At 37.9% G+C, this 23,499-nt stretch overlaps 1 protein-coding gene and 1 non-coding gene across 2 annotated transcripts in view; both read right to left on the bottom strand.

Annotated features, from left to right (window-relative positions):
- Positions 1-23,041, bottom strand: part of LATS1 (large tumor suppressor kinase 1) — a 37,268-nt gene extending 14,227 nt beyond the window's left edge. The window contains exons 1-4 of the mRNA XM_090279966.1: positions 22,691-23,041; positions 14,428-14,913; positions 9,904-10,051; positions 901-2,393 (exon numbers count right to left, since the gene is read on the bottom strand). Coding sequence (XP_090136092.1) covers positions 901-2,393; positions 9,904-10,051; positions 14,428-14,769 — 1,983 coding nt within the window. The 5' untranslated portion in view covers positions 14,770-14,913; positions 22,691-23,041. The remainder of the gene's footprint in view (positions 1-900; positions 2,394-9,903; positions 10,052-14,427; positions 14,914-22,690) is intronic.
- On the bottom strand, positions 13,888-14,049 carry LOC150007940 (U1 spliceosomal RNA). The gene has a single exon (XR_016512140.1). It is a non-coding gene; the product is annotated as a U1 spliceosomal RNA (small nuclear RNA).
- Positions 23,042-23,499: the final 458 nt, after the last annotated feature.

Below are 23,499 nucleotides of genomic sequence, written 5' to 3' on the forward strand. Positions count from 1 at the left end.
GTGAAGAGGAAAAAGGAAAAATAAACTAAGAAAATACATACAGATAAGACTTTAGTAAGAAATCCTAAGAGCTAAAATATGGGTAAGTCATACAGATCTTCAGGGTATTTAACAAAATTCAATTTATAACAGGAATAACAACACTGTGAAAACAGATTTAGAGCAATAATTTTAAAGGAATGACTTTCTTAAGGTGTGTGAGGACATTTCATCAAATTTAAGCCTCCTGGATGATGGGTGATAGGTGTAATATTAGGAGTTAAACCTTTGAACTGTAAAAAGGTGATAAAAATAATAATCATGACAATATCACTGTAATATCTAGTGAAGTGATCTATATGGAATCACATAGAAATTAAACTTATTCTGATCTGTTTTTCAGTGAACTTTGGTTTAATACTTTCAGCACATTTTTCTAGTTCTAGTACATTATTAAAATGAAATTAGGTGGGTAAATAACAGAAGGGAGATGTCTCTTGACACTTTCAAATAAGATCAACCTGATGAATAAACCCATATGCTCAAAACTACTAAGTACAAATAATGTTTCATAAATGTATCAAGAGATGAGTTCTAGCTCATTTAAAAATGGTGTAAGGTAACATGTAAGACCTAAAAAATAACTCTTGTTCCAATTTCCAAATAAAGGGATTATGTACACCTTAACTATAAATTATATTTTTCTTCATTTCTTAGAAGACCCTTATTACAGGAAATTCTGAGTAAATCTTGAAGTACTAAAATAAAATGCTATAATCAAAATATTTTAATGTTTACTGACTTAAATAATTAATAATATATTTAGCTACAAAAAGAAAAATTCTAGACCACAATATTTTAAAATAAACACCAAGCAAACAGATGATCAAGTATGAAAATGGACATTTTAAAAGGCTTTACCCGCATCATTTCATTCTCTAATTGTTTTTTACGATGTAGACGCTGCTGATGAGATTTGAGAACATTTTCTACATGCTGCTCCATATAGAATTTAAATGCCTGAGGAGAATAACTCTGAATACGAGATTCCCTTCGCTCTTCATCTTTCTTGTTTTTTCTGACAGTGATGGGCGAAGTTGTGATCTGTTTCTTTTCTTTGTCCCCACTATCAGCGCTTTCATAACTTCTTTCACCCTCATCCTCCCTGGGCAAGCTTGGCTGGTCCTCTTTGTTAGGCCTGCTGGCTGGTTCATACGGAGCAACGGAGGGGCTCTGGTGCAGCAGATGTTTGGGGTAAGGTGGTGGTGGGCCTTGGTAGTTCGGAGCTTCAGCAACAGGTGGCATAACAGTCATATTTGAAGCAAGACCCTCAGGAAAAGGACTAGGTTGAACAGTCTGAATTGGCTGTGGTATCCAAGAAGGGTGTGTAGGAGCTAACGCAGTCTGTAGCTCTGGTTTTAATACGCGTATGCTTTTCACGGGCTGTTGAATTGGAGCTGGTGTAATAGCAGTGACCGTTGTGGCTGAAGGCTGAGAATTAGCAGAATGACTTGTTCTATTTCCTAATGGGTTATTAAAAGAATTTGACCTCACTGGTATGTTAGGTTGCCACGTAGGGATTTCATGCCCAGTGCTTGGGGACGACTGGGCTGGAGCTGAAGATGACTGAGGCCAAGCTGTTTGCAGTCCAGGTACGCTAATGTTATAAAGTTCCATGTTATGACTATTTCTATTTGGCACCATGATAGATTGAGGAATATTTCCATTTGTATACGATGAAGGAGCAGCAGATCCCCCAGTCTGTCCATTAGTTTGGGTCAGAGGATACGGAGGGGGTGGCTGCCGATTCACTGCACTAGCAGGGACATTTTGGTGTATCATGAAATCGGTTTGACCACTACCATTCTGAATTCCAGGTCTCCCTGGTGGGAAGTTAAATTTGTTAGAATTCTGCATGATGATTGGTTGTCTGCCAACAGGAACAGAACTAATGCCTCTCTGTGCCTGATTAGGAGGATTCATTGGGGACGGGTTCAGAGGTGGTGGAGGATAGCCTTCCTGCCAGGCTCCAGGTGGAACAGGAGAAATTCGAGAGATTACATATTCCATATTCCCAGAATAGCGCTTCGTTTGAGAGTTTGGCTCCCAGGAGGGGGGAGGTGGAGTTGTACCTCTGGGAGGAGGAGTCTGGCCTCTCGGGGGTGGTGGAGGAGTGACACTCCTTACTTGAGGCGGTGGCGGGGGGTTCACTCTCTGTCCATTGCTAGGGTGAGCTTGAGCAAATGCTGTTATACCAGATCCTGACAAAGGTTTTCCTACATCTGTCTGTGAGCTGGGACTTTCAGAACGATAGGCCGCACCTTCTCCTAGTGGTGGGCCATGTCTCTGAGGAACTAAGGATTCTTTAGAACCTTTCCAGCTTTGTCTGCGATTAACTGATGGTTGCACACTCCCTATGATCATAAAACAGAGGGGGAAAAAGAAACATTTTTAACCTCTTATTTTTGAAAAATTTAGCATGGAATTCTGACAGTATTAAATAATAATTCTCTTTCAAGAATTATAAAAATCAAATTTCAGTAAGTGGTTTTATTTTACCTTTTAAATTTTTATTTATTTTTGACTAGGTGATACATTCTTTTAACTCAAAATTCAAAAGGTACAAAAGAATGCCCACCTCTGTCCCTTAGCCAGCCACTTTCCTTCCATGAAGGTAACCAATCTCATCAGTAAAATATTTTAGGGAAACACAAGTAAATAGTATACCTCCTATACATACTATTGTGCCTTGCTCTTTTCATTAAAAAATTGAAGATTCTCTATAAATATATAAAATACTTATTCATTTTTAAAAAATGTTATCACAGTTTTTCACTGTACAGGTATACCTAAATTTATTTAATCAGTTCCCCTGTTGATGGAATATTAAGATTGTTTCTAGTCTTTTGTTTTACAAAAAAAGAAAAAAGTATGGTACATATTTCATTTCATACATACATTAAGTAGATTAATAATTAGAAGTGGCATTACTAAGCCAAACATGTCCATTTGTAATTTTGTTAAGACACAATAACTAATTTTAAATACATTTCAATATGGCTTTTAAAACAGAAAGCAGGACATTATTAACTGAACATTAAATAAGGTGTAGATTTTACAGAATCTCCCTTTAATGGAATTTTCAAATAAATTAAATAGGCAAAACAATATATTAAACAAGAAAAAAAGTACTTAAAAGTCTGATCACTTGCAAAAAGATATATAAAATATAAAGAATACATTTGTATAAAAAACAGTAACATAAATTAATACATTCCAGGAGGAGTAAACATTTAAGTGTTAAGGATAAAACCACGCAAGTACTAGGAAAAAACAATTGATTATTCAATAATATTGGGATACCTCTTTGGAAGGTCTTCCCAAGTATGACAAAGGGAGACAACATACAGTAAAATACTAACAGATCTAAACACTAATCACCATCAAAACAAAACAAAACAAACATCCACAAATTTCTTAAACCTCATTAAGACCTGTTAACCCCCTACTTCATCAGTCCTCCTCTTTATGGCACACTTTAACCAATTTAAATTCATGGGACATCACTTTTTTTCTTCCCACTGTATTCTCCTCTCCTCATTTCTATTAGTTTATTAAATATTTACTGAGCACCTATATCCCAGGCACTGCCCTAAGCTATCCAAGTACACTGGGGAACAAGATAACATTCTCAATGAAGAAGACTGACAATAAACAAGCAAATAAATAAACAAGGTAACATCTGGGTATGATAAATGCTATATGCAGGAAATATAAATGGCATCAAATGAGAGTAACAAGACGATAGAAAGGGATGAGCCAGTGGTAAAAGGCTTCACTAAGGACATGACATACAATCTAAGACTGAGCGAAAGTCCCGAGATGGGAGCTTGCTTTTTCCAAGAACAAAAAGAAACACAGTATGGCTGGAGAGCAGTAAGTGAGGGAAACAGTGATACTAGATGAAGTCTGAGAGAAACAAAGCCATGGAGAGGAGTTTGGAAGGAATGAGAGGCCTTAAAGGCAGAGAAAGAATATGCTCTGATTAAGGATTTAAATTACCCTTTCAGCAATATTCTGAACTTCCATTATCTTTTTCTTATTTTGTACTTGTTTAGTAAAACTCCAGTTATGGATGATTCCTGACAGAGGTGATGTAAAGAGCAGATAGATCCCACCATAAATTCATGATCAGCATGACCAAATAAATGGCCTCAGCACTGCCAGGAAATCCCACCGTTCCTTTTGGTCTCAGCTATGACTCTTGCCAGTCTTCTCCAATTGCCTGCCCCATTCCTTACCCATCACTCTTAGCAGATGACTGATCTTATACTTCAGAGAAAACTGAAGGCATCAGAGCAGAATTCCCTTATCTTTCTTAGATAACCTAGATCCACTTGCCCCTTAAAGCAAAATGGTTGTTTCTTTTCCTAAGGCTAACAATTTCTTGACCTATGCTTTGGATTTTTTCTTCTCCTGGCCTCTCAAGAACCTTATTTGAACCTTCTCTCCTGAACATTTAATTTCATCCTCTTAATTGGAATGCTGTAATTATTTTTTTAATTTATTTAAGTCTTTTCTATTAAAAATTTAAAAAGTCTCTCCCTCCACTCCCATATAGACCACGTCCTCCAAGTATTGGTCCTAGTCCACAAATTGATATTGGCCCAGAGGAGGTAAGTATGAAAGCTGAGAGTAAAACTTTAGAGACTTACAGAAACTTGACAAAGTAATTTTATGCCTGTTAAAATGTGGTAATAAAATATTTGGACTTATATTTGCATGTCATTTAAATTTTTAATTTTTCTAATAATTCATCAGTATTATATTTTGTAAAATTACCAATCAGTAATTAATTAGAAATTAACAAATATTAAGATCTTCATCACCGATAAGATGCACTACTCTTGCCAATGTCCTCATTCTATCCTCATAGTAAAACTTCTCAAAGAATTGTCTATATTTAATTTCTTTGCTTCATATCCATTTATTCCTGAACTCACACCCATCTGAATTATGCTCCTATGACTGAACAAAAAAAAGTTACTCCGTATGTTATGGGCTGCATTGTATCCCCTAAAATTCTGTAAATTCTAACTCCCTGTACCTCAGAATTTCACTGCATTTGAAGACAGGACCTGCAAAGAGGTAATTAACGTTAAATAAGGTCACAGGGTAGGCCTTAATCAAATACAACTGGGTCCTTTCAAGAATAGGAAATGTGGACCCACAGAAAGGCACCAGACAGATGTGCACACAGAGGGACAACCACGTGAAGAGCCAGTGGTCGTCTGCAAGCCATGGAGAAGACACCAAATCTCCTGTCTCCTTGATCTTGAACTTCTGAACTCCAGAACAGTGAGAAACTAAATGTTTTTTTTTTTTAAGTATTTTTTATTAATTATGCTATTACAGTTGTCCCAATTCCTTTTCCTTTTGCTCCCCTCCACCCACACCCCCCTCCCTCCAGCAATCCCACCTGCCTTAGTTCACGTCCATGGGCAGTGCACCTAAGTTCTTTGGCTTCACCCTTTCCTGTACTATTCTTAACACCTCCTGTCTATTCTGCACCCTCCAACCATGCTTCTTAATCCCTGCACCATTTCCCCCATTGTCCACCTTCCCCTCCCAGCTGATAACCTTCCACATGAACCCCGTAACTATGGTTCTGTTCCCACTCTGGTTGCCTGTTTTTATTTTTTAGATTCAGTTGTTGATAGTTCTGAGTTTGTTGTCATTTTAATGTTCATAGTTTTGATCTTTTTCCTAAATAAGTCCCTTTAACACTTCATATAATAATAGCTTGGTGATGATGAATTCCTTTAACTTTACCTTGTCTGGGAAGCAATTCATCTGCCCTTCCATTCTAAATGATAGCTCTGTTGGACAGAGTAGTCTTGGTTGCAGGTCCTTGTTTTTCATCACTTTGAATACCTCTTGCCAGTCCCTTCTTGCCTACAAAGTTTCTTTTGAGAAATCAGCTGATCGTCTTATAGGGACCCCTTTATAGGTAACTCTCTTCTCTTGTTGCTTTTAAGATTCTCTCCTTATCTTTAACCTTTGGCATTTTAATTATGATCTGTCTTGGTGTGGTCCTCTTTGGGTCAAGCTTGTTTGGGACTCTCTGTGCTTCCTGGACTTGTATGTCTATTTCCTTCACCAAATTAGGAAAGTTTTCCTTCATTACTTTTTCACATATGTTTTCAATTACTTGCTCTTCCCCTTCTCCTTCTGGCACCCCTATGACTCAGATGTTGGCACGTTTAAAAGTTGTCCCAGAGGCTCCTAAGCCTCTCCTTATTTTTCTCAATTCTTGTTTCCTCCTTCTGAATTGGTTGACTATTTCCTCCTTATGTTCCAATTCATTGATATGAATCCTGGTTTCCTTCACATTGGTTTTGTGTGGGTTTTCCCTCATTTCATTTAGCATAGCCTTCATTTCATCCCTTATGCCTTTGCCGTGCTTATCTTGTCTGTCAAGTCTGTGAGCATCGTTATCAACAGTGCTTTGAACTGTGCATCCGTTAGGTTAGCTATCTCCTCATCGCTCAGTTTTCCCACTGTAATCTTGATCTGCCCCCTCTTTTGGGCCATTCTTCTTTGTCTCCTCAACTTGACAGCTTTCTGTGTTTGCCTCTGTATCTTAGGTAGAGTTGTTGCCACCTGTTATATTATAAGGGGCAGAGCCTTAGATACTCAGTGCAGATGACCCATTTCACCACATTGTAGGGGAGGGGTCTGAGAGGGAACAATGCTGCTTGCCCAGCGTTTGCCCCTTTTCCAGGCACTTTTCCCGCCTTCTGTACTAAACAAGCTTATTCTGTTGAAAGACCGGCAGTTTCTTCTTCTGCCCCAACCCCCACTGCTTTTCACAGTTAGAAGAAATGTGGCTCTATTCTTCCCAGCACTGGAACCATGAGATGCAATCTGGTCTGCAGGTGGATCGCTTTCCAGGTTCCCCTCTTTACTTTTAAAATATATGACTGTGCTTTTCGCTATGGCTAAAACCCCTGTGCCACTGCCCAGGAACTGCCCCACTATGCCCTCTCTGCTCTGGCTCCACCTCTCCTTACCTGTCTGGCTGAGTATTTCTTTTTTATTTCTTCATTTGTTGAACTTGAATGTAGTTCGATTTTCTGGATCTTCTGGTTGTTGTTGTTTGTTTCTTTTTAGTTTTGAGGTAGTTGTAAATTCCTTCTTAGTTGTGAGGTAGACATAGTGTGTCTGCCTATGCCTCCATCTTGGCCAGAAAAGTCCCTAAATCTGTTACTTGAGGCACCCACTCTGTGGTACAGTATTCCCTCACTTATCGCGGGTATTATATTCTAGACCCGCCCCCACCCCCACCCCCGCAATAAGTGAAAATCCACAAAGTAGGAGCCTTACATTTATTTTAGTATTTATATATATTTTAAGGCTTTATAAACCCTTCCCACACACTTACAAACCATTTTCCCAGTCCCTTATTAACCTTTTCCACACTTTTATAAACACTCCTTATGTTCTTAAACCTATTCTACACTCTTAAACCTATGTAACTTTAACAGCATACGTATACAGTAACACAAAATCCTGTGATATAGTGAAAAATATGCAATAATTAAATACAATATTTTTAAAAATCCCGCTATACAGTGAAGCGCAATACGTGAACTGCGATATGGAGAGGGACTCCTGTATTTTGTTATAGCAGCCCTAGCAAACTAACGTACCATGGCACTGAAGCCAGTAAGATAATTTTCTAGTTCTTACCATGGTCAAGCTCTCTTTCTCTCTATTCCTTCCTCTTCTTTAATACTCTTAATAGGCTTTCAAGACACTAGAAACCTTATTGATTTTTTCACTTCCCTTTTAGCTAAATGTTCTATCTTCTGTGCAGGATTATCCTGTCCTATCAGCTATAAAGCAATAAGCTTGGTTCTAGTCCATCTTGTCATTTTTGTCTGTGTTACCTCCTTTACGTAACCTATTTCATAGGCAAGGCTAAAACAAGAACTGTATATCTCTAGCTAGCTTCTTACTTGACCCCCTCATCTGGATTAACTAATGAGCCTAACTCAAACTCATGTCTACAACCAGATTTAGGACCTTTCTCCAAGTCCTATTCTCTTAGAACAAGATCTCTTCCATAATGTGGTGTATCACCATCCGTTTTCTACACCAAAAGTCTAAGAGTCATCCCTCTCCATTATTACTGCCCACATATAATCACCAAGTCTTAATAATTTTACTCTTCCCATCTCTCTGAACTCATTCATTTTTCTCCACTGTCATCGTCCCAGTCCCAATTACCTTCACTTCCTGTGAACTACTGTTATCTCTTAACAAGTCTCTCCAGATTATCATCCCTTGCTCTCTCTAATCTGTTCTTCCTCCACTGTGGCCGTCTTCTAAAAACAGGAATCTAATCTTGTCATCACCCTGCTTGAAATGTTCCGTAACTTCCTCAGGATAAAATCAACAGACAAGTCTCACATAGTCAGGTCCCTATGTACCTCTCCAGTCATAGCTCATACTTCTGTTTTCAGTGCTCTAGCCACTGTCATTTCTTCAAATGTGGTATCAAAACCTGCCAAAGAGGCCATGCATAAGGACGCTCTTCCTCACTAAAGCCACCCCCTTGCCCTTCTTCAGATATCAGCCTTATTATTAGTTTCACAGGAAGGTTTTCTCTGATCTTTCTGATTAGGTCAAAAATCTCTCTATCATATGAGTCCACAATTCCATGTAACTCTCCCTGCTTAATTCACACTTACGTAGTTATAATTCTACATGTATTTGTGTATTTCATCTTCCTTACTAAAATACCATCTCCACAAAAGGGCAAGAGCTTTATACTCAGTGCCCAGCAAAGGGCCTGAAACAGTGGTTGATGAATAAAAATGTGTTGAATAAAAAGGAAAAAAAAATGAATAAATAAGGCCTCATATAAATTAATTTTTTAAAAAACCACAAGATTAACAAAGAATTAAAATGCCAATTTAAAAATAACTTATAAACAAATATTCGACCTCACCAGTGATCAAAGATATGTGAATGTAAAATAAGATAGTATTTCCACAACCATTAAATATACAAAAATAATAATACCTGGGATTTACAAATATAGGCCCTTCTCATGTTAAAATGATTGGGAGAATTTAAGTAATAAAATATTCTTTGTGACAGCAAAATCTAAGAGAAACCTTAAATTTCTGCAAGTCTAAAAATTTAACAAAATCACCAGGAATGTACAAATATTTAGGTACAATAACATTTAGAGCAAAGCTGTCTATTAATAGCAAAAAAAAAAAAAAAAAGGTAAACAAGATAAATGTAAAAAATGAGAGACTGATTAAATAAAGTATGTGATAAATCTATTTTAATGTAGCTATTAATATCATTCCACTTAATAACAAAGAAAGTTATGCATGGTATATTAAGTGAATGAAATAAGTTTTAGGATGACCCTTTTTTTCTTTTGTTTTGCTTAAACAAAAGAATCAAAATACACATGTATAAACCCACTCAGGTTTTCCACAGGAAAAAAGACTGAGGAACAAAATACATCAAAATATTGTGGGTATTAATAGTGTTTTCGTTTTGCTTATTACTTTCTAAATATTCTATAATGAACATGTTTTACTCATAATAAAAAATAGTATGAACGACATTTGTGGTTAAAAAGAAATCTTTCAGTTGCCATATAACCAATCAAGGAGTTCTCAACACAGACTGCGGCCTATCAGAATTACCTATGGAACTGTAGGGCCCATCCTCTTACTCACCTTGGATGGTATAACACTGTAACATTACTATCCTAATTTGCGACTTTCGCTTAGTGTGATGCCTTTAACAACTTCTGAGACTAAGGATTTGGTATACTTATATTGTAAAACAATGCTATTAAATTCTAAGAGTAGGGGGAAAAGTCAGATTAATTACCTGGTTTCAAACTGGCATTAACAGGTCTGGCAGCTGCTGTAACCATCTGTTCCCGTCGAGGATCCTGGTAACTCATCTTACTAATGAATTCAATTGCAGCTTCTATACTTCTGTTATTAGTTTTCTGAAGAGCTTGTATAACCATATCCTGATATGAAATTTGAAAAAAAAAATTAATTCTTACAATTAATAAGAGGGAAAGAGCACTATGAGTTCCACTAGCAAAATTCATAATTATGAAGAACAGGGCCCCACACCATAATATTCATGTCTATTTATAAAACTACTATACAAATCCATACATTCTCAAATTACTAATGAAAATGAAACAAACCCTCAAATCCTTCAACTATTTAGTATTTTCACCTCTATGTAACATACTACTTTTTTCTTTGAGAAATAACTTCCTCCAGGTTCATTCATAGCAATATGGCTCTAATTATTTCTCATTCTTAATTTCATTCTACATGATCATGGTATCTCCCCTGCCAGTTAAGTATATTAATTTCATTTTTTTATAAACAAACACAGGCTATCAGATTGTTAAAAAGGTATCATTCAAAATAATGAAAACCACTCTTTTGTATTGCTGAAGGATCTTAACAAGCACTTTTGCCATTGTGTTTACTAGTAAAAAAGCTATATAGTTCTGGTTCCAGTTCTCCTTGAGCTTACACTTTCAGAGAACTTTACTTACAAGGACATAAATATAGAACAAATGATACAAGAAAAACACTTAAGACTATATATGATTACGCGATAAAGACCTCAGGAGGCTAGATGGCATGATGGAAAAACCACAGTTTGAAATCAAACAGAACTGAATTTGAGTTCCAGCAGCTCCACATTACAATGCTTTTGCTTTGCCTGCTCATAAGCAAAAATACACTCCAGTCATCATAGATTTGTGTGTCCCACTTTAGAACTGTGTGAACTTTGGCAAGTTATTTCACATTTCAGAGCTCAATTTCTTCATCTGTAATCGACTCACAGAGTTGATGTGAGGAATAAATAAGAAAACATGCACATAAGCACATAAGCAAGTGCCTGGAGCTCAGGTATGGGTTGTCTTCCTGCTCTGCTCCTTGTCCTTTATGTTACATGTAAACATAAATTATACACTAACATGCAGAAAGTATACTGAAAAGTATTTTTCAGAAGGCAGGCTACTTACTTTCCTAAAGGATTTAGTATTTCAAACAACAGTTTTGAATGAGAATTGGCTTAGGAAGACTAATGGGTGAACAGGCTACTAATAGATGGTCCTCCTATGGGAAATGACTGGAGATGAGTGTGCGACCAATAAAAAAAAAGTCATGGCAGACTTGTTGCCCACTCAAGATCCATTCTTCCTTCCTTGGAAAAAGTTAATGCGTAGGTAGAAGTAGTTTTCCTTATAGCTACACTGGCCGAATGGTAATTCTGACCAATGAGACAAAATCAACGATTTCTGGAAGAATGTTGCTATCCCTGCTTTAGGTACTGGACCTTCTTATGTCCTGTTTCCCAGACAAAAGATATGCTACCTATTCTAGAGCAGAAGGAAAATTCAAAAAACTCCCAAGAGTCATTGGTTCTGAAATCTTTAGAGGACTGAACCAAAACTAGCTATATAAATTGAGGCACCATTTCGTTTAAAGTATTATTTGGATTTTTGTTAAAGCAACCAAACTTCATCGTTAACTGATACAAAGGTACAGTACTGGTCACATTATATGCCAAATCAGACTGCAGATTTGTAGTGAAATACAAAGGAATTAGTAAGCCTCACTTTATGTACAAATATAAAGTAATACAGATTACCCCAAATTAAAATTCATCATTAAAATTCATCAGGGAGTGCTTACCTTCAAAACTGGTTAAGTCAAGTGAATGGTAACTATATTTATGCTATTATCCCACGGCAGTGCCATTTCAGTTGGTAAGAAAATTGGCGCCCACCATCAGTTTTTAATATTTCGTGAGAACGATATTCTTCCAAATGCACCAGCATTTCAGACTGTGATGCTAGAGATAATTATGCTGGCTTTTATTTTTGAATATACAGGATGGGGCAAAAGTAACTTTAGAGCTGTTTGTATGGAAAATAATACAATAATTAATAAATAATAATACAAGAATAAACTCTGTTTCATGTACTCATGACTATAAACCTACTTTTGCCCCCACCCTGTATATATTAAAATACTTTTACATCAGTAACAATATCAACCATGTGTTCCTTAAGTGGGGGTGTTTGTGCCAGTGAGAAAAAGAGCACCCTCAAATCAGTAACTTTTGAATAGAAGCCTGATGTGATCCAAAAACAAAACAAAACACATTACTATGCTTTTGCTTTTCGTGCTTAAAAGCAAAAATATACTCCAGTGATTGTAGACTTATGTATCCCCAAAATACATCAATCCTATTTAACATTTATTCCTATGAGGAAATTAATCTTGAAATATTTGAGGTTTTAATTTTACAGAGCACCATAAACATATTCTCAAAAAAACTGTTTGAACTTGGCATAGCTAAAATAATAGAGCTTATGAAATGATAAAAATAATGAAGTGAAAACTGGATAAGAATTTTGAAATGCCAAGTTGGGATCTTGAATGAATTCTGCAATATAATAGGAAGCTATCAGAATCAGTGATTCAAGAAGCTAGTAGACATAAACTGCCATATTATTTAAATCGCCATGGGTATAAATCATACCATACCTTCATTATTTGTACAAATGAGGATTGATAAATGTCTAAATGCTTTTAGTAAAGCAACTTTGCTTAAGCAGTTATAAGGTGACAACTTTGAAATGTATGATAGTAATACAGCTAACATATCTTTGTAATGCAAAGCAATTATTATTGCCAACAGATAAAATAGGACATTGGCCAGTGCCTTAGATTTCTTAAAACAGTCTACATCAGAAAGAATTTTTAAGTTCTTTGTAAGTATGGAACATGTCTGGTATGACTCACTATCCTGACTGATCGTCTCACACATAAATTACACAGGTAACTACTGAGGTAACTTATCTGACATAACACATTACCACTTAAGGAACTATATAGATGTGACTTTCTAAATTCTCCCTAGCAATATATAAAAAAGTAAGAGCAATGATTCAGCTCTATCTATTCTATGCCTTTTGGCTAAGGGATTAGGAAGAAAGTACGGTACTCTGGAGAATCTCCATTCAAGCCATTTCCTGAATCCTCCAACTACTAAACAAGAAAATATCCCAGGTCCTCTACTCCTTCTCTACTTTCTGGTGTAAACTCAAACAAGTATGCATAAAAATGTTGGGAAGTAATATTGAACAAATGGATTAATAAAATGAGCCAGGAATAATCTTTTTTCTTCCTAGTTTAATTGTAAATCTCCCTTTTCAAATCCTTTACTATAATGTAAACTTAGGCTTTCATATTTTAAACCAAATATAGAGATATCTGAAAATGTGGTCACTAAAATATTAACAATAGTGAAAGAATTTTAAGTGTAGTTATCTTTGTGTTATGAAACTAAAGGTAACATTCAGTCCTTTTTCATACTTTTTCATTTTGAACAGGGAATAGCTATTACGTTTATAATTAGGAGAAAAGTTCCTATACCTCTTTTTTTAAAATGTAGTTAATGCTTGGTTATTTACATTTAGTTATATTTTCCACAACCAATTTTTATCTCAAATGACTATACCACCTAAACTATTCATAGAAAGTATATGATTATGGAAAATAAATTGTATTAATAACCTAAACAAAACATGGTTAAATATATGTGCTGTGAAAAACTTTTTAAATGAGTTCTGAAAGTAAACACTAAAGACCTGACATAACTAACATGAACAGAAATGTCATTAAAATAAAACTGAAATTCTCGGAGATTTATTAACAAGTAAAGTTTTGGTTTTTGTGAATTTTGCATTTGGACCTGAGAGTGATGTGACTATACCTGTTTAATGAAACCCCTGATTATATCTTTTTTTTCTTTTTTGGTTCAGCATAGAGTGTGAACACAGTCCCCCACTCCCACAAATGATGCAGCTGAGTTTCCCACATCTGGGGAAATCGCAGGGGTTGGCGCATCCGGAGTGCGATGGACAAGCCTCGCCCTGGGAGAGCCACCTTGGTGATCATGGTCTCTCCCCTGCCAGGTAAGTATATGTTTCTTTCTTTGTAGTATAAACTTAAACTCCATATCCTTAGAGCTGTCAGTTCTATATCAGCCTCTGAGCTCACACCCGAGCTTCTGTCGCACACAAACAGATGTCCTTACTCGGCCCTCACCTGTGGCTTTCTTCAACTGCACTTCCACTCTGTCTTCATGGCTTGACCTTTTAAGTCCCAGAAACCACAAAGAAAACTAAAGAAATAATTATTTTGTTTTAACAATTAATGGAATTGTAAACAAAATTCTTCGCTGGTAGAATATACAAATTTATATACATGTTGTATTCTCTCAAAGGAAACATTTTGGCAGACCAACAAAAATGTGTAGAACATAGTAAGAGAAATCCTTTTTGTTTTTAAAAGCTCCTACCTCATCAAATCCAGCAGCTTGTAAATCTTGAAGCATTTGTGGATTAACCTCTGAAGCACTCCGGCTTGTTTCATTTGCAAATGGTTGTAGAGAGTTTCGAATTTCCAGCAAGGCTTTATGATGAGTCCCAAATTTGGGTGGATTTCTGACTTGCCGAGAATCTTCAGTTGATATTTTACTCATGTTATGCTCAGCTTTTGCGGCATCCGATGGTTTGGATAAATTCCTAAGGGATTCCCGAATTTCTTGCAACATTTGCCGGCTGCTGCCAGTGTAGTTACTGGCAGGAAAGGTCTTAGGCCTCATTTGTCTATATCCTTCTGGCTTTTCGCTTCTCTTCATGAAAACATCTATATATGTAACCCACACAAAGGACTTTAGGAGCCACCTGATAGACTCAGAGCCTTCTCTTGAATGAAACTGCAAAAAATCCTTCACAGAAGTCCTCAGGAATGTTAAAATTCTTTACAACTTAAATAATTAACCCTATAAAAGAAAAAACAAATGAAAGCTATAAAGTGATTGACTGATAAAGTACCATGAATGGGAGGGTGGGGGTAGGGGGCTGATTTAGGAGGTAGAGACCTAAGTTATAGTTCTGGCTCCATTATGGATTACTGTTAACCTCTCCGTGCCTATTTCTTAATCTGTAAAATTACCTAAAGTAGTGGTTATAATGATAACAAATAATTTTAAGAGTGCTTTAGTAAGTATTAAAGTACATACAAATGCAAGGAATAACTAAGTGAATTGTTATTCAAAGGGCAACTTCACATCAACTTCACCTTGCAGCTCCAATTTTAGATTTTACATGTTAGACTTCAGATATAAGACTTCTTCAGAAAAAGGGCATTGTTGCTTTAAAGAGGTTTTTAAACCACTAGTCCAGAGATACCTTTATGCTTTAAAACACATGCCTGGGTTTATTTCCCAAACTGTGGCCTGGGACTCAAGAGACAGTAAGTACACTTACTAACAACGGGCAGGGGACAGAACCTCGGAAAACAGTCTTACTTCTCAACGCATGAATGTCTTCTACAATACACTGGAAGAAGAGTCATCTAAAGTCTACTTAAATATGTCCACTGATAGGGAAAATCACTAACTCAAGCAAGCCATTCTCTCTGTGATCTACAAAAATTGTTAGAAATGTTTTCTTTGCGTGGAGCATCATGAGATCTCACTCAGGGCATGTTGAGAGCCTGCTATGAACCAGTGCTCAACTACTTTGCCTACATTCTTACCTAACCATTGTAACTGCCCTGCGAGGTAGGTTTACTACCTATACACTTTGTAGACAAGGAAACTGACTGACATTCACAGAGTTCAGGTAAAATAGTTGGCAGTGGTACCCCTGGGATGTGAAACATTGTGAATTATCATCTACCGGGAGCCTATTTTTAGTCTCATTAGATATAATCACGTGTGTAGACAGATAGATATAAATCCTCCTTCTTGTCATTTAGGCCTCATTCCTGTTACCTTCTCAAAGACCCTTTCCCCAATCACCTGATTACCCTGTTTTACTTTGAATACACTCGTTTGTCAAAAAAAGAAAAGCACTTACAATGGAAAAACAAACAAAAAAAATATTCAAGTACTTGTTCTGTTAACTATTAGCAATGTGAACTTGGACATTTAATTCTCTCAAAAACTGTCTGCTGAGGGGTGAAACGGTTGGAGTAACAAGGTTTACCTTATAGCCTGAACAAAAATTAAGAGGAACAATGCAATACAATTAAAGGAATATACACACAAGTGTTAGAACATGTAAAATAGTCCTTGCAATATCATCTATAACAGTAAAAAATGACATCAGCCCTGGCTGGTGTGGCTCAGTGGATTGAGCGCCGGCCTGTAAACTGACGGGTCGTCAGTACAATTCCCAGTTGGGGCACGTGCCTGGTCCCCAGAGGGGGACATGCAAGAGGCAACCAATCACACATTGATGTTTCTCTCTCTTTCTCCCTCCATTCCCCCTCTCTAAAAATAAATAAAATATTTTTTAAAAAAAGATAACATCAATCTAGATGCTCATCAGTAATTGTTCAAATAATTCATAGTACATCTACAGAATATGTGGTAAAGCAGATGTTAAAAAGAATGATGCAGTTCTAGCTAAATGTACTGACATGAATACTTGTATTCCTTTTTTTTTTTTTAAAGATTTTATTTATTTATTTATAGAGAGAGAAGGTAGGGAGAAAGAGAGGGAAAGAAACAACAATGTGCGGTTGCGTCTTGCACGCCCCCAACTGGGGACCTGGCCTGCAATCCAGGCATGTGCCCTGACTGGGAATCAAACCAGTGACCCTTTGGTTCTCAGGCCAGTGCTCAATCCACTGAACCACACAAGCCAGAGTGGATACTTATATTCTTAAGCAAAAAAGGCAAGTTTCAAAACACTACATATAAAATAAAGCCATTTTCTATCCTAAAATTAGGTTATGGTGATATTGTAGAGCTCTATAAATACACTAAAGACCACCTAACTGCATACTTTAAATGTGTAAACTTCATGGTATTAAATTATATTTATAGATATTAATGAGTATCTGTTGTAGGCAAGAGACAGGATGAAGTCCTGAAGCAAAGCACTGAGGCACAGTTCCAGATGGCTTCACCTCAATAACCAGTACCTTTGTGGTACAACTGCTAACTTAGTTATGAATCAATCAAATTCTACTTGACAGCAGTCCTCATGTCCCCATTTCGTAAAAACAAAAATGATAAAGTTTGTCACTGTGTTGCTGAAAATTACACATATTCTGTTTATAACATAAGCCAATCTACTGATAAGTACTTCACAAATGAAATTAGAATGGACACATCCTGAGCTTTTATGAAGATGATCCTTCATGATAAACATATTTTCCCTAAGCCTTCCCAAAATATTAACTTAATAGCTAATGAATTTTTCTAAGTTTAACATTTAGCTCACCTTCCAAAGACAGAATATTCCCCCAAAGCTCACACTTCATCTGTGTACAAGGATGATAACAGAAAAAGAATGCCCAGGCTGTTCCTGCAGAATAATGGCCAAGGGTTCACAGAGAACAATGGATGGGAGTTCCTCCCTTTACAATTGAATAAAGGTCCAATCAAGGAATCTCTCCTACCTCCAGAGCTGGTCTCTCCCACAAGATCTGCCTACAAAGATTTCAAAATTATTACAGGTCAGAAATTGCTATTTCCCATTCTTCTCTTTTTCTATTTCTAACGTTTACTATGGCGCCCCCCCATCCTTGTTCTATCATTGAGTACCGTGGTGAGTGGGGGGCCAGAGAACAAGAGCAAAGATAACTTTACAGGTCCCCGGCCCAAGAGGAGCCCTACCTGGACCTGATGGAGAGACTACGGGACATCTGGCCCAGAGGACCAATGAACCTAGCTACTGCTGCTTAGGGCCCAATATGCTAGCAAAATAACACAATACAATGAATATCTTTCCACGACAGTAAATACAATGTTGTCTTAATTCTAGGATGCATCCTTTTCCACATTCTAATATTTCTAAAACTGAGTATATCATAAAAGCAATACTTAAAGAAATTTGTCGGCACCAAAGCAGAGTAGTTCTGATATAGCAGACAATGCACATAACTAACTTGACTATAAGTAAAAGACGAAATTTCCTTGTCACTTCAATTGTATTATTTTCATCAGTAGCACCTTAACACTCAAGATGTCTTCCAAAAAATTCTATGATGTGGCATTACATACTCAGAAACTGCCTGTTACCCAACATGCAATGCAATTAAACACATAAATAACTGCCAAATTTAGGCAACATTAAGGAATTTTCAAAGGTGAGAAAAGCTTTTATTAAGTAAAATCACTCAAACATGAAACATCTGTTAAAAGTTATTATCTTCCTCCCTGGCCAGTGTGGCTCATTTGGAGCATCGTCTGGTAAACTGAAAGGTCACAGGTTCAATTACCAGTCAGGGCACATGCCTGGGTTGCAGGTTTGGTCCCCTGCCAGGTTTTGTGCAAGAGGCAACCAATCAATGTTTCTCTGTCACACAGATGTTACTCTCTCTCTCCTCTTCTCTCTCTAAAATCAGTAAGCATGTCCTCATATGAGGGGGGGAAAAAAAGACAACTTATTATCTTCATTAATTGTTTAATTTCTAGCAGTAACTCACTCCACAAAGGAAAAGAGCAAAACTAAGAGTTTAAGCAAAAAGGAAAGGAATACAAAACCCAGTATTCTTCAACATGCTTAAAAATTATATATTCAATCACAAAAACAAGAGGTTCAAAATAATTAGGGTTATGAAAAGCAGCATGTAATCATGATGCTATGTGTTAACTACCCGAAGCCCAAAGTAATTCAAAGGAAGCTTAGATTTTCAATGTGAATAAGGCTGAGACCCCCACCTTTTAAAAAAAATTGACTTAAGAGACAGTGAGAGACATAGATTTTGAAGTTCCACTTATTTATGCACTCATTGTTTGAGTCTTGTATGTGCCAGGGATCAAACCCACAACCTTGGCTTATTGGGATGCTGCTCTGACCAACTGAGCTACATGGCCAGGGCCTGAGGCTCCATCTTTATTGTGACTTAAAAAAAAAAAAAAAGGGACAGAACTAAATGAATAAATGTATACTATTGAAGGTTAATAAAAAACTATGTTTATTTTCTTTCCCCTGAAAAATTGTTACTAAATAGATGGCTTGCTTTAAACTTAATGGTATCTCAGAATGGTGAAAATGTCAATTCAACTTCATCTTTTTAAATACCTATACATTAAGTTACATCATGTGGTTGTGCCATAATATATCTATTCCCTACTAATGGGCATTTAGGTTATTTCCAGTTTTTTGCTATTATAAATAATGTTTCAAACATTGATAACTTCAGCTGTATTGGTAATAGTCTAGTTCTGAGGATGGGTGGTGAATTCATGGATGCTCATTTTATTATGTTTCATAGCTTAAAAATATAACATATTCCTTGTACATATCAAAATTAGTTAATAAAAAACTACTACACTAAAAAGTCTTGCCCTGGCTGGGTGGCTCGATTGGAGTGTTGTTCTGTTGCACAAAAAGGCTGCGGCACATACCTAGATTGAGGGTTTGATCCCCAGTTGGGGCACAGATGAAGGCAACTGATCGATGTTTCTCTCTCACATCTCTCTCAAAAATCAATAAAAACATATCCTCGGGTATGGATTTAAATAAATTAATAAATAATTCTTATGCACACACTGTTGAGAATTTCCCGTAAGATAAATTCCCAGAAGTCAAATTGCTGGATCTAAGAGGATGCATACTTAAAATATGGATACTTATTGTCAGGTTGCCTTTCAGAAAGGTGCAGTAAACTTACAATCCCTCCAATAATGTGTAATCAACACTGGCATTAACAAATCTCAGTAATCTTCCCTGGCTGGTGTGGCTCAGTGGGTTGAGTGCCAGCCTGCGAACCGAAAGGTGGCCAGTTTGATTCCTAGTCAGGGCACGTGCCTGGACTGTGGGCCAGGTCCCCAGCTGGGGGCAAACAAGAGGCAACTTATCTATGTATCTATCATACATCAATGTTTCTCTTCCTCTACTTCTCCCTCCCTTCTCTAAAAATGTATGTAATCTTAAAAAAAAAAACTTAGTAATCTTCGCTAATATGACATATGAAAATTCAACTGAATAATAAAGAGAATTTTTTTAAAAACTCTTCAAATTAGTCTTCCCAATGGTTCTGATTATGTCACTCCCTATTCAGAACCATCAATGATTCCTTCACTTAGTGGTTAAAGTAAAAGCTCTGGAGTCAAACTTCAGGGTAGAATCCCAGTCCTACCACTAACAAGCTGTGTCTCATTTCCTTCATCTTCAAATGTGAGCATAATGATCCTGTGTAATAGGGTTATTTTGAGCATTAAATAAGTTTAATACATGTCAAATGTTTATAATGAGTGACTGACTCAGTAAATGTTAGTTATTATTTCTTTCTGATATCTTACCCAGAATCCTCTGCCCCACGTATCTTATACTCTAATCAGGCTCTCAGCTAACATACCTTGTACTTTTTCTATTTTCATGTCCTTACTCATCCTGTTTGTTATTCTTGGGAGATCCCCTGCCATTCAATGCCTCCTTCATGAAGCTTTCCTAGAACTGTTGGTTCTTACCCTTCTTTGAAATCTAAATGCACTTTTGCATGGTCAAATAAAATGTGTTTTCCCCCTATACTTGTACTTGTCTTATTCTTCCCACTAGATTACAGATTCAGAGAACATAAGGTGATATTTATTTATTTATTTCTCCCTCTACCCAGATGAGTTAATGGATCCAGAGAGGTAAGGTGCCTGCCAGTTTGAGGTCATGCTAGGAATTGACTTCACACATTCTGAACCAGCCCAATGCTGTTCTCATCATACCTACATTTTGAGTTTCCTAAAGACAGGTATTGGGACTCACTTATTCTTTGAAAGGGTACTTAAATTGGTTAGAACGAAGAGACAAAACCTCCATTTCTTTAAAAGTTCAGACCTTCATCTAATATGCAAATATCAGTAAATCTAAACAAAAATTGTTAATATCTTGTCTGACCTAGGAAAAAACAGATATCATTACCTAAAAGAGATTTCAGAGAGTTACCATGGGCTGAACAAGGTTTATAAAAAAGATGGCCTATCTCAACGCTCTAACTAAATAAGTTACGAGTGTTTCTATCTTAGCAGCACAGCCTTATTTGTTTAGACAGCAATATTCAAGAATCTCTGCATAATGATGACATTTTCTTCAATTACCTTTCTAAGAATTAATCAAAAATAAAGACAATCACTGCAATTTAGCTTTATGCTGAAAAATGATTAACATTTTTACTTAATAAAAACGTTGTTCAATGACTAAATAACTTTTGTGGTCTACAAAAATCCCCCATCAATCTAAATCTTAACTTTTAGAATGAAAACTAAATAACTAGACCAGAAACAATTCCAAAGCTATGTTTACATAGAACATCAAGGACTACATTAAAAACAAAAACAAAAAACTTAAACTATAGAAAAAAATCCAGATAAGTTATACTAAAAAAAAAAAAAAGAAATGTAGCAGTATTTTTTTTAATTTGCTTTCAGAGTGGCGAGCATGTTCAATAAATATGCAGGGACGGAAAGGCTGAGTCTTTCCCAGGATGTACAATGATCTAGTTTCTTACAGTAGCAGCTGATCAGAGGAACACAATGCTACTTCTTTCACTGGTAAATCAAATTCCTCCACTGCCTTAGGGAATCAACTAGCCTATTTTACCTGTCTGTCAACTTATTTAAGGAAAGAAATAAACTCAGTCAAATCGCAAATGTAGACATGTTAGCAGAGAACATTCATTCTAATGATAATAATTATATTCCTACCTTCTGATGGAGCAGAGTTGATAAAAAAAATTTTAAACTTCATAAGCTTCATGATCCCAGGCATTCAAATCCATCTCCCAAACTGGAGTGGTACAATATTGTTTGTGTGTGCAACTATACGTATTTCTCACTAGTGAGTAACTTGTACACGCTGACATCTTTTAGGTCATATTAACATAAAGGTCCACGAACATTAAACTTTGCTCCCTTAGGAAATAACTTTCAACTGATGAAGTCAGAGAATGGGGTTAAATCAAGTCACCTGAGAGTCCCTCTTTAAGCTACAACTTCTTCTTATAGTTATGATGTTCTTCTAATGTTCTATTTTCTGTATTTGTACACGGTTACTGCATAGGGATCCCTCCATCTCTCCCATCCGCTCCGACTATGAGCAGGAACCTAACATCACAGTGAACTGTAAACAGAAATTCCCAGGATTTCTCCAAGGAATAGCCAGGATCCGGTCCCTCTAGGATGCCAAGAACTGCAGCCCTTTCACTGTGATTTTCTTCCAGAACTTCCTTTCGCTTTCCTTCCTACCTCAACACCGCTGCCCCGTGCATGTTGCGGGTACGCGTGGAGGTGAGACAGTAGCCGCAAGGCCTCCAGCACAGCAGGCTTTTCCCAGCCTAACCTGCACCTCCAAGGCCGCAAGGCCTGGGGCTCTTCCTGCAGCCCCGGGCTCGGCCAACCGTCGCTTCCCCAAGGCAGGGCTCCGCTCAGGCCCCTGCCACCAGCCAAGTCGGGCCCGCACCGAGACGGGCCAGCCCGCCTGAACGCAGCAGCCCCGGGAGCCTCGCCAGCGGGGATGGGCGTGGGCCCCGGCGGCCACCGCCCCGCCAACTCCGGCTCTGAAGGCGAGAGTGCGCCCCACCCGCTAGGTCGGCCCCGGACCTACCTGCAAGGGAGTGCGGGTCTCCTGGACAGCGGCCACGGGCCGGAGGACGGGCGCCGAGGCGGCCGGAAGCCCTCCCAGGGACCCCCAAGTATCCACGGGGCGGCAGGGCGGGGAGCTACGCCGGGCGGATTGCCGCGGGCCAGCGCGGCCCGTCGCGAGGGTCGCGGGGACCTGGCTCTCCCCTCAGCACCAGGCCGTTACCGCCACCGCCGCCGCCATTTTGCCTTCCACTCGGTGTCGCCGCCGCTGCACTCCGCCGCAGGTTTCCCGGATGTGGGCATTTCCCGGCGTCGCTTGCGCGGGGGCCGAGGACTGGGGGCTTCTGCCCGCCCGGGCGCCTGCTGAGAGCGCCGCCCGCGGCCTCCCACCCGCTGCCCGTGGCCGGCTCCTCTGCGAGTTCGCCAGCGGCGCCCCCGCCTCGCGCTGCCCAAGGGATTCGCGCCGGTGCGTGCGACCGAGCTCTCGCCCGCCCAAACCCACGCACTGACTTCGGTTTCCTTTTTTTTTTTTCCTTTTCAGTTGAGCTCTTTCTATGGACGTGTATAGTAGATGCGCATCTCAAGGAGCTTAATTCTCAACAAATGAGTTGTTCTCTGAAACCTCGCTGTGGACATCGGGATTCGGCATTTCTAGAGGCTTTGAAATAAAATTATAGCTTAGCCCTCTTTTCCCCAGTAAATCCGTGAGTTTAAGTATTTTCCGAATCAGCCATTTAATATATTCTTGAGCCGAGAAAGATTAACAGAGTTTAGAGAGTTTTATCTGTCAACGAAATCGATAGAAGAAAAAGTTATTGCCTTAAGTAGAAT

The sequence above is a fragment of the Furipterus horrens genome, unplaced genomic scaffold (assembly GCF_987537825.1).
Source record: "Furipterus horrens unplaced genomic scaffold, mFurHor1.1.pri manual_scaffold_6, whole genome shotgun sequence".
Lineage (NCBI taxonomy): Eukaryota > Metazoa > Chordata > Mammalia > Chiroptera > Furipteridae > Furipterus > Furipterus horrens.